General features: G+C 39.1%; 1 protein-coding gene across 1 annotated transcript in view; it reads left to right on the top strand.

Annotated features, from left to right (window-relative positions):
- ZC3H11A (zinc finger CCCH-type containing 11A) overlaps positions 1-6,352 on the top strand; it is a 28,063-nt gene extending 21,711 nt beyond the window's left edge. The window contains exons 11-16 of the mRNA XM_059939619.1: positions 1,152-1,655; positions 2,164-2,243; positions 3,137-3,461; positions 4,126-4,298; positions 4,659-4,726; positions 5,147-6,352. Coding sequence (XP_059795602.1) covers positions 1,152-1,655; positions 2,164-2,243; positions 3,137-3,461; positions 4,126-4,298; positions 4,659-4,726; positions 5,147-5,405 — 1,409 coding nt within the window. The 3' untranslated portion in view covers positions 5,406-6,352. The remainder of the gene's footprint in view (positions 1-1,151; positions 1,656-2,163; positions 2,244-3,136; positions 3,462-4,125; positions 4,299-4,658; positions 4,727-5,146) is intronic.
- Positions 6,353-16,073: the final 9,721 nt, after the last annotated feature.

The raw sequence follows: 16,073 nt of genomic DNA on the forward strand, positions 1-16,073 counted from the left end.
ATATAGACGGGACAGCATAGTCAAAGATTCAGAAGGTGAGACAGAAGTGATACGTTTAAGGTTGTAAAAGGGTATTTTTTGTTTTGATCTTTCTTTAAAAGGTGTTGGTGATTAAATATGTGTGTGTATATAATCTCCAAATTGTTCTTATTTTTCTCACATCGCTTCATTGTTTCTTTCTTTAGGCCCTTCAGTAATGAGGACAGGCATATGTGCCAAGTGTGAAGTTTTCTCTTTAGTTTAAACAAATATAGAATGATTAATGTATCATTAAATGTAGCTCTTCAGTGGCATGCCAGTGTCTGGGCCTTTCTCATTTTTCTTCTGTCTTGTCATGTGTTTTACTTCCTTTTCCTCCTTTCAGTGTCACTTAAATATTACTCTGAAAAGCTTCCCTTAACCAATCTGTATAAAAAGGTTGGTGTTCTTGCTGTATGCTCCTACATAGCATTATACAATTGACCCTTGAACAACATGGGTTTGAGCTGCGTGGGTCCATTTATACGTGGATTTGTTTTCAATAAGTATGTACTACAGTACTACACGTTCCATGGTTGGTTGGTTGAATCTGCAGATGCAGAACCATGGATACTGTAAAGTTACATATGCGGGTTTTCAACTGCATAGGGGTTGGTGCCCCAATACCCCATCCCAAACCCTGTATTGTTTAAGGGTCAACTTTACCTCCTTTATGAAAGCTGTTATCATTACCATACTTTGTCGTTGTTTAATTATTGGTCCGTTAGACTGCGAACTATCAATACATGTGGGCAGAGTTTGCATTTTGCTTGCCATTATATTTCTAGCATAGTGTCTAGCATGTGTTTATATCTGTGCATGAATGGAAGAATTTATTTTTATTGGTAAGATTTATAATGACAAGCTTCTCTAACTAGTAAATGGCTTTCAGGATCCTCAAGAATAAGCTTCTGAATAGCAATCCAAATCACTAATTTTTGCCTCCTAAGAGTTTTCCTTGAGGGCCACTATCTAAAATTGAGGTTGAAACTAATGTGCTTTTGACCATTTTAATTGCTTGCGTAAGTGATACCACTCTATTGGACTCTATCCTGATCCAAGAATAGAGAGATCATAAGTCATTAAGAGATGAAACCCAAGTACAGTGATTTGTTTTTCCCCCATGAAAGCAGAGAGAGTTACTAAAGTTGGTGAGATCCACGTGAAGACATTAGAAGAAATTCTTCTCGAGAGAGCCAGTCAAAAACGTGGAGAATTGCAAACTAAACTCAAGACAGAAGGACCTTCAAAAGTTGATGATTCTACAACAGGAACAAGAACCTCCTCCACTATCCGAATCAAAACGTTCTCTGAGGTCTTGGCCGAAAAGAAACACCGGCAGCAGGAAGCAGAGAGACAAAAAAGCAGAAAGGATGTAACCTGCATCAAGCTAAAGACTGATAATGAAATTAAAAAAACAGTGGTTTTGCCACCTGTAGTAGTCAGCAGAGGACAATCAGAGGAACCTGCAGGTAGAGCGAAGTCTATGCAGGAAGTGCATATCAAGACGCTGGAGGAAATTAAACTGGAGAAGGCTCTGAGGATGCAGCAGAGTTCTGAGAGCAGCACCAGCTCCCAGCCTCAGCCTGAGGCCACCCCAGGGGCAAGATGGCTTCTCCAGATCACTAAAAAAACAGGTAACAAAAGAACTTGGTCTGTAGTACCACTTCCCCAGATAATATTTCAAAGGGCAGTATTCCACAGGATATTCATAGGAATTCTGTGAGAACTTTTCTTTACTCAGATAACTTTGAAAACCACTGGATTAAAAGAAGTTAAGCTGGGCACTGAAAGAAGTTAAGCTGGCAATCCAGTGGTTAGGACTCTGTGCTTCCACTGCAGGGGGTATGGGTTCGATCCCTGGTTGGGGAACTAAGATCCCACAGGCTGTGAGGCGTGCCAACACCCACCTCCACCCCACCCCCCAAAAAAGTGGTTAAGCTCTTTCTTTACAGCAACTGTATATAGACCTTGATATTTTAATGTGCATTTTGAATCTGTTTGAGGACTAAATAGATTTTGTCCACAATTTTTATTTGTCCTATCTTATCATTACTTTTATTAAGAAAAGTTTTGTTTAACTTCATCTGTTATGAGGTTGCAGCATGAATAAAATTACTAACGATGTGTTTAATGTGAATCTAGGTATAAAAGAAGAGAGGAAACTTAAAGAAGAAAGTGTTGTTGCTTCTCAGAGCAGTGTTACTAGAACAGAGGCTAAAGAGGTGAGTTTATTTATCATTTTATAATTTTGTCCATGGCAAGCAAAGGCTAGATGAATGGTATATGTGCTTTTTAGTTTTAGTTTATAAGTTTTCTATTTAACACTTCACTGATACATCCAGGTAAACAGTCTTTCACTATGCTTATAATTTTCTATAAGAGTTTTCTGTACTTCTGTGTATATCGGTGTTTTCTGCCCTTTTAAAGGTGTTTTTAATTGGCCATTCATATTTTTTAAACTAAGTTCTTCCCTTGCCTTTGAGAGTAATGCTACTCATTTATAAAACTCAGGAATTTTTATTTTTTAAAAAGAATGAGGAACCCTATAATTCCACAGTCCAGATGTAACCAGCCTTAGTTTTTTTCATGCATTTCTTTCAGGCCTTTTCTTTGTATATGTATGTACGTGAACTTGTTTAATGTTTAACTCATATTTAGAACATAGGTGAGAACTCTACAGTGTATCATTTTGCAGCCTGCTTTAACTTTACCATATTAATAATTCTTTAAGACGATTGCTTTTACCGGCCACGTAGTGTTCTATTACACAAATATAGTCTGTTTCTGGACTGGATTTTGTTTTACCCAGTTAAGATAATGAACGTCTTTGTACATACATCTTTGTGCAAGTGTCTGATTAGGAACCATTTGTGTTAGACTTACGGTCATGATAGTCTAGCTTATAGAATTTGGGTTTTTATTGTTCCACACATCTTTAATCTTTTTATCTTGATCCTTCTATTTAATATCATACAAAAGGGAAAAGCTCTTGTGTTCTAGATCATGTGAAACTTTGCTTGACTTAGATGTTAGCTTGGTAACTTATAAACAATAATTATCAGACAGGTTGTTGGAGGTACTAGATTTTAATTCTGTCGTTTAAATTTATCCATAGACTTCAGATGAGACCACAGCAGTTGACATCACTAAAATTCAAGTCAAGAGATGTGAGGCAGTGAGAGAAAAGCATGTGCAGAAACTGTCGGATAAGGGAACCTCACAGAAGGAAAAATCAGTTTTGACACTCCTTCGGGGAGATTTAGACACTTGCAATACCCAGTTAGCAGAGAAACCAGTGCTCACTACCGTGCCAGACATCACACGGCTCCTGACTAAACGGCCTCCTTCAAAATTACCCCAGAAGACAGAGGTAGAAACCTCAGGGATTGGGGACTTGAAACTGAATGTGAAAGGTGCAACACAGACCTTGGAAAAAAGGGGTAAAGGTGAATGTTTTTTCTAGTGTATTTTGCTTTAGAATTTCAAAATTACCAAGTTTCAGTGATTGCCTGGCAATAATTGGGTTGAATTTCATTTGCCTTTGTATACTGGTCACACAGGTGGGTAGTAATATTTCTGAAAATTCTATTTAAGAAGACAGAAAGACTAGATGAGTTCCTTTTTCGCAACTTAAAATTGCTGTTTATAAAGCTTCGTCTAAAACTTTCCATGGTGCCTTTTCCCTCTGGTTTTGAAGGAGAAAAACACCAGGGAAGCAAAGAGCAGTAGCAAGTTCAAGAGGCACTGAAAGGAATTGTTTGAGAGAGAGAGAGAGAGAGTGTGTGTGTGTATACATATATATATACACACACACGTAGATACATGTGTGTATATATACACGTGTGTGTGTGTATACATATATATATACACACACGTAGATACATGTGTGTATATATACACGTGTGTGTGTATATATTACGGCCAAGTGTAGTGCAGATTGCTGGTGGATCATTTTCAGTCTGGTTTTCTTTTTTGGTTGGTTGGTTCGTTTTTTACTTATTTGTGCTGTTTCTATTGCTGAGAAGGAATTTTGATATTCTGAATTATTCTCCATGTAAAAAGGGGATTATTCTAGCTTTTAATCAGATATTTTCTGTCTTGTAGCTAAACCTAAACCTAAAGTGAATGTGAAACCATCTGTGGTTAAAGCTGTCTCATCACCCAGACGGGCCCCAAAACGCAAGGCAGTGGAGGTCCACTCTGCTGTCATTGCAGCTGTGAAACCACTCACCTCCAGCAGTGTCCTGCAGAAAAGCCCAGCGAAAAAAGCAGCTGTGGTAAGAAGTAAATCCAACTCAGTGGTGCTTTAGTCTGTGTGGTAGGAAAGTGGGCAAGATTAAATTCTCTGTTAGCTCTCTCTGTATTATGTGTAATTGTTTCTGTCAGTTCCTAAGCATTTTAGTTGTTTAGGTTGTTACTGCATATTATGTTTACAGCTTAAACATTTGCAGTGGCAGGGTGAGGGTTTTTTTTTAACCTAATTAAGATATTTTGCTTAGTTATACCCTCAATCTTTGGATTTATTCTTGGATTCCCAGGCTTAAAGAATGGTTCTAAGAAGGCAGCAAAGAAAATGAATCTGCTCAAATTTAAAAGCCTGACTCTCCTACTGAATTACCTTACTCTCACTTTTGTAGGCTGTTGTCCCACTTCTCTCTGAAGACAAATCAGTCACTGTGCCTGAGACAGAAAAACCTAGAGACAGGTAATACCTTGCAATTCTTTTTAACCAAAATTTAGGCCGCTATTATTGTTTATGCTCTCTAGAGAATAACACTGCTAAATAATTTGAAAAAGTTACAGTTTAGCCACATCTAAATAAATCTGCTAAACTTCAAATTAATTGCAGGAAAACATGATATTCAGGGTTGCTGTTCTTTTTTGGTGCTGTTGTTTATATTTTGCCTGTATTATTGAAAACAGTTTTTAAACACCTGTCTGGATTCTCCTTTAAAGGATGAAAATGCTTTATCCCAAATCAGTAAAACAATTCTTTGTTTATGTGTGTCTTCAGAAACCACTCTTTGCTAAATAAAATTCTTTGTGTACCTGAGACTGGGTGGTCCAGCCAACCATTGATGAAGGGCAATTATCTAATAATCCTTTGGGGTTTTTTTTCTTACAGTTTTGTGCTGCCTCCAACCCAGTCCTCTTCAGATCCTTCCCCACCAGAAGTATCTGGCCCTTCCTCATCCCAGGTGGCCGCAAAAACTCGCCGACTCAGCTCTGCCTCAACAGGAAAGCCCCTACTCTCTATGGAGGATGATTTTGAGAAATTAATATGGGAGATTTCAGGAGGCAAATTAGAAGCTGAGATTGACCTAGATCCTGGGAAGGATGAAGATGACCTTCTGCTTGAGCTATCAGAAATGATTGATAGCTGAAGGTGGTAGTAGAACATTTAAAACAAAAAGACTCACCAAAAACTGGACTTAGTTTAATCTATTATAACATTTATCCAAAATGATCATTTCTTTAGTCTAGAATTTTCCCCAAATAAGAAGTATACCTCTGAATTATCCATGTGTGTTCTGGATTCCTTGGAGTCAGATTTTTAAAGTCCCTTGATAGTCATTTTGTCCATTTGATGCCATTGTTTAGCATCTTTGAGAAAAAAGTTCTGTCTTACCCCTCTCTCCACAAAAAGACTGAGTGGAAGACCTAAGTGAAAGGGTACAAGAAACCTTAGTGACTCCTTGAGGTGTTTGTCAGTTTTGGCTTTTTTCCCCTTTGTTGTATTATTTCTTTTATGTATTGTCCTAATGTACCTATTGTTACCTGCATTTGAAAAGGATGAAGACAGCTGCTACCATTAAGGACCAAATTTCATGCCACCACTAAACAAAAAAATCCACTCAGTCTGTGTTAAATTGTACATCTTTTTAAAGGTATTTGGAGAATTCAACTAAGCTTTTAGAGACAGCTGAGCAGCTCAGGAAACCTGTAATCTGGACATAACTTTTTGGATGTGATTTTCATGCTTCTACTGCTCTGTAAGCCTCTGAAGAGCAATAGCTGATTTATTATTACTGTAATTTTTAAGGCTTTAAAGTGCCTCAGGGGTCCTCTGAAACTAATTTTCTATTTCTGGGATTCCTTGGACTCTTAATAAGAGATGGTGACATAATGATTACAGGAATTTATTTTTTAGTAAGAAAGTTGTCCCTTCTCTTCTTCAGTACTTGCCACCTTACTAGCATTGAATTATCACAGGGATAAAAATTGGTTAACTTTTAATTTCTAATTCTCCTAGCAAACTCCTCTTGCCCAGTATTTATTTGGTGCCCTTTAAACACCTGAGGGGGGCGGAAATGAACTCATTCAAGCTGCCATTATTTATCTATGGACTGTAGCAGTATGCTGAACTGTACTGTAGCAGGGATTATCGAGATGCTCTGGGGGTGTATTGTATACCTTCCAGTTTTCTTCATTTCCGAATTGAATTTTCTTTTCTTGATGTTGGTCTCCTTCATATCACCTCAAGGTTTAGACTGTGAAGGAACAAGTATGATGGGGATAATAGTCCTGAAAGGAGACATACTGTACATAATCAGAAGGAAGAGGAAAGGACCTGCCCATTTTGATATTTTGCTATAGGTGGCCAGTTTTGTTTCTCATAGGGAAATCTGACCCACCTGTCATGTTGGCTCCTAAGGAACTGCTGTTGTAAGCGGCTCATCAAGAGTTGAAGTTCATGTAGCGTTTTTGGGAATATGGAAAAGGAAGAAAGCCACAGGACTGCCCATTCAGTCTTGGGAATATCTGGATGATTCTACACAAGCAAAACTGACTTGAAATTTATATATAGACACTTCTCTACCAATCCATCTTCAGCTGACTGAATGTTATCTAATAGCCCTTCTCCAAAGCAAGGGTGGAATGTTCTGGTTTCACCACAGATTTTCTACTCATTTCATTTTTGGAATCGGCTTGTAGATTCCAGGTCCCTTTTGTATATAACCTTTATTCTTTTGCTTTTATAAAAATAATTTTGTTTCATATTTAAAGCCCTGTATTAGTCAATGATTCATGTTCAGCATTATTTGAACCATTTGCCATTACAGAAAGAGAAATACTTTATTTGTGTTTTAAATAAAACTGGTGTAGGAAAGTCTTGATGTTATGAGTTAAGTAGTCGTACATCACTTCAGCCTGGGATCTGCCTCAATAGAGGGCCAGTTTTACAGATACTATTTGTCTTTAGAAACCTTTTACAAAGACATACTGCCAGACTTCTCACAAGTATGCTCAGTTTTAGTTGCATTTGCTTTAGGTAAGAATAAATACTATTATATGTGAGGATTTTTTTCTGACACTGATACTTAGCCATTAGCGTTGTAACTCAAGTAATGTCAGTAAGTTTTTTAAAGGAGAGAGGGTTTAGAAGTGATCTGAAATGGTTCCAACAATTTAGAATTTTCAAGCATGAAGGCATATAAAATTTTTACTTCAGGAAAGTCCAGTTTTTTGTTATGGGAATACATATAAATTTTTAACTTACCAGAGAATATAGATTTTCCCAAATAGTCTAAAAGTAGTCCCCAAAAAGTTGAGTCAACTTTTCACAGAAAGCAGAACAGATTGTGTATTCAATTTTGAGTGATGATGGTTTTCAATTTTAACAGGAAAAGGGCCCAAATGTTGTAGAATTTGGTCATAGCATAGCCAGAACTTTCAAGATAATTTGCAGCTCATGTATTTGTCTCAATAAATGATCCTTAAAGTTCTGGCCTTAACCTCAAGTTCCAGTGGATCCTCTCACATACGACCAGAACATAGTTTGTTTTCATCTCAACCAATCTTTGGTCGATGTTTAATTATTACAGTTTCAGAAATAAAGCTTGTTCTCTATATTGATCAAAGTTCTATGATCCTTTTCTAAAATTGTGGCTTCATTTTGCCAGAATATTTCTGCAGTTTTTTAAAATAATTTGCTTTGAATTTGTCAGGAACCAACAGGAACTGTGTAGTCTCCAGTTGCTATGTAGCACCACTTTAAAGTAGCTAACATATATTGAGTACTTATTATGTGCCTCTTAATTCACATACCCGTTTTGACACTAAATCCTACACTGCCTTGGAAGATTACTGCTTTTTATCTCCACTGTAGTGTCACAATCAGTGTGTTCAGATGTAACAGTAAGAAAGTATATTTTTATGTGCAGTTGGGTTTGATTCGTTGAACCTTTCAAGAACTCTTTTTTTCTTAAATCTGGTCTTTGAAAGCTGCTCAGTAAGTCTGTGGAAGTTTCCACAACCTACACATCTAACTGCATTAATAATTCATCCTCCAAACTCTAATTTATATGAATTGCAAAATGTTAGAGGCATCAACACAAAATACTTGACCATTTTGTTAACATTGTACAGTAAAATTGACAGTATAAACAATGGCCGTAAATAATAATAGCAATTAAAATTTTATATTTTAAAAAATAGGAGTCATAAAATTTACTGAGTGGGCCTATTAGTAAAGTGTGGTTGGATTTAATTGGGTAAGTGTTGCAGAGTCTGAGTCAATCGTGACGAGCAACAGTGGATTATAACTTGGTAATGCCTGTTCCTGGGTTTTTTGGTCTTTAGGATTCTGTGACTGATTTGTGTTCAGATAGGAGTAAAGCAATAGCCTACTGAGTTAAGGGTGTAAACACCCAATATTCAGACTGAAGAATGCAGAGGAGGAAAAATGATTAAGTAAAAGACTACTGTGGGACTTCCCTGGCGATTCAGTGGTTAAGATTCCGCGCTTCCACTGTATGGGGCGTGGGTTCGATCCCTGGCTGGGGAACTAAGATCCTGCATGGCGTGGCCAAAAGAAAAAAAAAAAGACTACTGTTTGTTGAATAGACAAATGACTGAAATAGGACATTGGATGGATCAAGAACACTCAAAGGAGGAGGGGAAATTTCAAGGGGAAGGAGAAGCTAAATAAGAAGGAACCCTTCCCTGGTTAGGTGTACTTGATTAGTGAGATCACTTATTTAGGTTGAGAGGTCAAGGAAGGTAGTCAAGTTTAGAAAAGCTGTGAGGAAATGTGAAATACGTTGGCATAACTGCCGCAAAGTGTTTTGGACTGCCTTCCCTTGAAGAGGCTCAAATTAGAACATTGTGAATTCTAACCATCATTAAACACTGCTGGCCACTAGGGATAGATTAAGTATAAGGTAAACCCCTGCCTTTGAAATACTTTTAAGGAAAAAGTAACAGGAGTGAAATGGGTACAAGTAATAAATGGATGATGCTGTCTATAGAGGGGATGAGTGAGAAATCAATGAGTTCAAGACTGTTCAGGGAAGTTTTCCTTGAGGTGTTAGATCTGGAGTTTTGTGTAGCTTAGCAAAGGAGGTGATTTGAGCTGCAAACAAAGCCAAATTGAGCAGGTAAGGTTTGTTTTTAGTGACCTCTGACAATCCCGTTGGCATTCTCAGAGTCTGTCTTGTCTCATTCTTGCTCAGTTTGCTGTCAGCTGTTCTTGGTTAAGGAATAAACTGGTCTTTTACAAAGAAAGAAGGATCTATTTTAAATGTGAATCTGAGTCACTCTGTTTCATGAAATCCTCCTGTGCCTTCCCCTTCCCTCCAAAATTAAATTCAAGTCCCTTAGCGTAGCATGTAAGGCCCTGTTGTACCAGCCTCTTCCATCACTCACCCTTCATGCTCTACACTAGCAAAATTACTGACAGTCGACTTCCCTTATACACCAATCTGTCTCTAGCTGTTTGCCTTTGTTAATGCTGTCCTCTATTTAAAGGTCTCTTTTCTCCTCTTTTCATTGGCTAATTCCTACACACTCCATGACTTCCAGGTTACCTCTCCCACTACCCTGTTCTCCCTCTCCCCAAACTGGGCTCTGGTGCCTGTCTACTAGACATATACTCTTTGTTTACCCTCATTGTTTTGAAATTGTTTACCTCTCCATCAGCAGAGTATAAACTCCTTGAGATAGAGATTCTTACTAACCTATGTATTCTCAGCACCTAGTACAAGTCTGGCACGTAGAAGGTATATTTGTTAGGGCAGAAACAACATACCACAGCCTGGGTGGCTTAAACAACATAAACGTATTTTCTCACAGTTGTGGGTGCTAGAATTCCAAGATCATGGTGTTGGCTAGTTTGGGTTCTTCTGAGGCCTTTCTCTTTGGTTTGCAGATGTTCCCCTTCTCACTGTGTCCTCACATGACGCATGGCCTTCCCTCTGCATGTACATGTCTGCATTTTAATCTCTCGGTAGAAGGACACTAGTCACCTTGGATTAGGGCCCACCCATATGACCTCATTCAACCTTAATTTCCTCTTTAAGGGCCTATTTCCAAATAGTCACATTCTAGAGGTACTGGGGGTTTAGAGCTTCAACACATGAATTTTGGGGGGCACACTTCGGAAAATAACAAAGCATTCAATAAATACTTGCTGCCCATTTCAAGAGCTGTTGATCTTTGTTAGGCTGCCCCTGTCTCTTCCCAACCCCATTCTTTGTCATGCTTCATTCAGCAAGTTTTGAGGCTCCTGGTTGATACGCAAGAAACTTTAAGCTGAGAGGAAGGATGTTCTTCAATATTCAGAAGGTCTGGAGGTGACTCTTCTCAGGATATGTCCCTTTGGACCAGTGATTCTCAGGGTATGTCTCTGTGTACCAGTGATTTGCAGATACCTTGGGAATGTCATGAAAATCTCAAATTTTACAAGAACATTATGACTAGTTAGAACAAAAAAAGGGAAACAAATGTCATAGTACTTTCCACTATCTAATAAATTCATTGAATTGGTGATATTCATTCACAAGTTTCAAAATTCAAAATGTGTATAAGGGCATACAGTAAAAATCCTCCCTCCTACTCCTGCCCCAGCTACCCACTTCTCCTCCAAAACCAATGTTCTCAGTTTCTCAGGTTTTCTACAGATATTTTAGGCACATATAAGCAAATATACTTCTATATAATATTATATATAAAACATGATATCCTGCACCTTGCTTTTATTATATTTATTATGAACAGTTTTAAATTATGAATTATAAATTCATGACAAATCCTGTTTCACCTATACCCATACCAGCTATCCATCCCCTGTTCTGGCCCCCAGGACTGGGGCTAGGGTGAGGCAAGCAAGGTACCTGGGCATAATTTAAGGAAGTGCTCGCTCTCAGGGTTGTACTTGTACATGCAAGTGTGACTCCTTAAATTTTACTCCTTAGGCTTGCTCCATCTGAGATCCAGCTCTGCCGGCTCCACTAAATTATTGTGAAGTTAATCTCAAATGTATTCATAGCTTACTTTTTCTATTACTGTATATTGGATATCTTTTCATAACAGGACACAAAGAACTGCAATTTTTATTATAGTTGCATAGTGTTACACTATATGAACATGCAATAATTGAGCTAGTTCCTATTGATTGACATTTAGGTTGTTTCCCATCTTGGTATTTTAAACAATGCTGCAATGATTATATTATTTCACACATGTAAGTTTGTAGGATTAAGTGTCTAGAATTGGAACTTAATAAGGTATATTACCACCAGTTTTTGATCTTTGCCAACCTAGTGAGGGAAAATGATTTCTCAGTGTAGTTTAGTTTGCATTTCTTTTATAATGAGTGAAGTTTGACCTCTTTTCATACCTTTGAAGACCATTTGTATTTCCTTTGCTATAAAACTGATTGTTCATATCCATTGCCAATTTCTATTTTGGGTCTTTGTGTCAGATTAGAAATGGCTGCAAATTCTTTAATACACCTCCAATAAAGAGGTGGGCTCTATTTTTCCAGCCCTTGAATCTGGCCTGGGGTGTGAACATTATGCTAGTTCCAGGCCTGGCCTTAAAGGGTACTAGGTACCCCTTCAAAGCTTCAGCTTTGGCTTCTTAGAGCCTTGGGCCCCCATATAATAAAGCATATTCCTCTGCCAGAGAGACCATGTGGTGAGGCCCTGAGGCTATATAGACATGGAGACTGACTCAGGTGGGGCTAGCCTTCTAAATACACATGCCAAGGCCTTGGACACATCTGAAGCAGAAAAATCACCCAGCTGATCCCTGCCCAAACTCTCAACCCACAAAGGTCACAAATTAAAAAAAAAAAAGAAAAAAGTTTGCTGTTTTAAGCCATTAAGTTTTGGAATATTTCTTACACAGCATTTTTTTTTTTCGAGTTCTTTATATATTAGTAAAATTACCCACTTTTCCAATGTGGTGCAAACATACTTTTCCCAGATCTTCTCATTTTGCTTATTATGGTGGCTTTTTAGTGATGCAAAACTTTATAATTTTTATATAATTGAATGTATTACTTTTCTTTTAAAAACCAGCTAGAGCATACAATTGAATAAAAGACAATTTTTCAGACCAAGAGAGATGAAATATCTATGATTAAACTGGATGAACTAGAAAGAAGAAAGTAAAAACTACAGAAAATTTAAAACTTCTCAAAGACTCAAAGGAAAGTATGAACAAATAGAAAGCCATCATGTACTTAGATTTTTAAAAATTAATTCTAAGTTGTTCTAGATTTAATGTAATCACAGTAAAAATACCAAAAGGATTTTTTAAAATTAGATAAGCTTATTCTAAAGCTTTAAAGGAAAACCAGAATAACTAGGAAAATTCTATGTACTTCTAGTCCTACCAAATAAGAAAATATTATAAAGCTACAATACTTATAACAGTGATACTAGTCTATAAATAGACACTAAAATCAACTGAACAAAATATAAACGCTATACATAAAAACACATACCTAGGGGACTTCCCTGGTGACGCAGTGGTTAAGCATCCGCCTGCCAATGCAGGGGACATGGGTTCGAGCCCTGGTCCGGGAAGATCCCACATGCGGCTGAGCAACTAAGCCTGTGCGCCACAACTACCAAGCCTGCACTCTAGAGCCCTCGAGCCACAACTACTGAGGCCCACGCACCTAGAGCCTGTGCTCTGCAACAAGAGAAGCCACTGCAGTGAGAAGCCCGTGCACCACAACAAAGAGTAGCTCCCGCTCGCCTCAACTAGAGAAAGCCCGCGTGCAGCAATGAAGACCCAACACAGCCAAAAATAAATTTAAAATAAATAAATAAATAAATACATTAAACAAACAAAAAAAACACATACCTACACACACACATACACTTGGTATATCATAAAAGTGGCATTTAAAATTGAATGAGGAACAAAGGATTATTTTTTTGTAATAGTGATGGACAACTGGGTAGCCACCTAGAAATTTTTTAAGTTATATCAGTTCTAGGATATACTGGGATAAATTCTAGATGGATCAAAGATTTAAATGGAAAAGGGCAAAATCATTAAGAAAAAACTAGTAAATCTCTTCTCATGAGTTGTATAATCAGTCAAATGATTGGTTATAGAGATCAATCCTTAAAAGTTTAGAAATCATGACTTCAGAAACAGGAAAATGCAAAAACAAGTAGCTAAGCATCTCTACATCTGAGATGGGATAGGTATACTGGTATGTTCTAGTCACACTGTCTTCAAATTCAGCAAATCTCAACTTTACTCCACGCACATCATGACCCTCTATTTGGTTTGGGGGGTGGTTAAAAAGAAATAATTATTCTGTGTGTTTCCTAGCTCTCTCTTTTTTTATTTTTATTTATTTGGTTGCACTGGGTCTTAGTTGTGGCAGGCAGGCTCCTGAGTTGTGGCTCTCCAGTTCCTTATTTGCAGCATGTGAACTCTTAGTTGCAGCATGCATGTGGGATCTAGTTCCCTGACCAGGGTTTGAACCCGGGCCCCCTGCATTGGGAGCATGGAGTCTTATCCACTGTGCCACAAGGGAAGTCCCATCTAGCTGTTTTTAAAAAATCACTTTCATATCCTTTGATCTCACATTTTTATGAGGTTGCCATTAATATTATCCTCATTAAACAGAAGGCCTTGAAACTGAGCAGGACCCTGTGAGGCCTTCCAGGGGACAGACCCCCTTGTATCTCCTGCCTCTTGTTTATAGAAAAGCTTTAACCTCCTAGGACTTCCCTGAGTTTATAAGAGTAAATTTAATCAGAGAAGTGAGAAAATGCAGAAACAAAGGAAAACAGTCAAGCAAGACAAAATAATGATAGTTTAGCCATAAAACAAAGTCAAGGACTATTGGGCTTCCCTGGTGGCGCAGTGGTTGAGAATCTGCCTGCTAATGCAGGGGACACGGGTTTGAGCCCTGGTCTGGGAAGATCCCACATGCTGCGGAGCAACTAGGCCCGTGAGCCACAACTACTGAGCCTGCGCGTCTGGAGCCTGTGCTCCGCAACAAGAGAGGCCGCGATAGTGAAAGGCCCGCGCACCGTGATGAAGAGTGGCCCCCACTCGCCGCAACGAGAGGAAGCCCTCGCACAGAAACGAAGACCCAACACAGCCAAAAAATAAATAAATAAATAAATAATAATTAAAAAGGTGCTAATAATTTAAAAAAAAAAAAAAAAAAACAAAGTCAAGGACTATAGATAATATCCTGAGCCATATCCTTCAGTTGTTTTTCAGTTACCAAAACAACTAAGAAGCTAACTGCATCTTGACCATGAACACCTAGCCTCCAGACCACCTGGAGCCTGAGGATTGATAATGCTAACCCCTGTGACCTCATGTGGTTACCTCAACACCCAGAGAATTGTGCATGAGCTGATCGTGTACCTGCAAGCCTCTCCCTTACATTGTCTTTAAAAATCCTTTCCTAAAAGCCACTGGGGAGTTCGGGTCTTTTGAGCATGAGCTGCCTGTTCCCCTCGCTTGGCCTCACAATAAACGCTGTACTTTCCTTCATCACAAGCCAGCGTCAACAGCTTGGCTTTACTGCTCCTCCACTGAGTGGACCTAAGTTTGGTTTGGTAACAACCTCAGCTAAACAAGTTAGGATTTTGCTACTTGCCCTAAGTGGTGTCCCCTTTGACGGGCCCCTTCAACTCTGAGCTTCAGTTTCCTTGTCTATAAAATGGGTATTCCAATTAAATGAAATTTCTGCCAGCCCACAACATAACCTAACAAATTCCAACTCCTCCCCTTCCAGCTGTGTTACCCAGGAAAAGATAAGGTCAAACATTGAGACCTTAATGTGTACACATGTATACTACTACTTCATTGAATCTTTAACCCCATGAGGAAGGAACTTTCTTTTTTGGTCGCGCCAGGTCTTAGCTGCGGCCGGCAGGCTCCTTAGTTGTGGCATGTGAACTCTTAGTTGTGGCATGCATGTGGGATCTAGTTCCCTGACCAGGGATCAAAGCCGCACCCCCTGCATTGGGAGCCTGGAGTCTTAAACCCCTGCGCCACCAGGGAAGTCCCCGAAGGAACATTTTTATCTCCACTTTGGTAACAACTAAGCCAAGACATGGCAAGGCTGAATAACTTTTTTTTAAATAAATTTTTGTATTTATTTTAATTTTGGCTGTGTTGGGTCTTCATTGCGGTATGCTGGCTTTCTCTGGTTGCGGCGAGAGGGGGCTGCTCTCCATTGCGGTGCACGGGCTTCTCACTGCGGTGGCTTCTCTTGTTGCAGAGCCGGGGCTCTAGGCTCGCGGGCTTCAGTAGTTGCAGCACGCAGACTCAGTAGTTGTGGCTCACAGGCTCTAGAGCGCAGGCTCAGTAGTTGTGGCGCACGGGCTTAGTTGCTCCGCGGCACGTGGGATCTTCCCGGGCCAGGGCTCGTACCCGTGTCCCCTGCATTGGCAGGAGGATTCTCAAACACTACGCCACCAGTGAAGTCCAAGGCTGAATAACTTATTCTTGGTCACACACTATAACAGTGCCAGATTTGAGGCCAGAAATCAGACTTCAGGGTTTTCACGCTACATAGATCTTCTGTTGCCACCTTACAATAACTCCTCACAAAGTTGATGAGAGTTGAATCGGTTACTGGAGCAAACCAGAGCATCTGACTTTTGAATTCGGATTGTCTGTGGCCGAAAGTGTCAGCTGTGGGAGCCCTGAGTTTGGGCTTCTTTGGGGCCCTACCCTGTCCAACACAACGCTGCTATCAAGCCTAAATTCCAGGGAAATAGGCCTTAGAAAAAGCACTAAACCAACCTATTTCACAGACAGAGGTACGCAATGGG

The sequence above is a fragment of the Balaenoptera ricei genome, chromosome 1 (genome assembly GCF_028023285.1).
Source record: "Balaenoptera ricei isolate mBalRic1 chromosome 1, mBalRic1.hap2, whole genome shotgun sequence".
Classification (NCBI taxonomy): domain Eukaryota; kingdom Metazoa; phylum Chordata; class Mammalia; order Artiodactyla; family Balaenopteridae; genus Balaenoptera; species Balaenoptera ricei.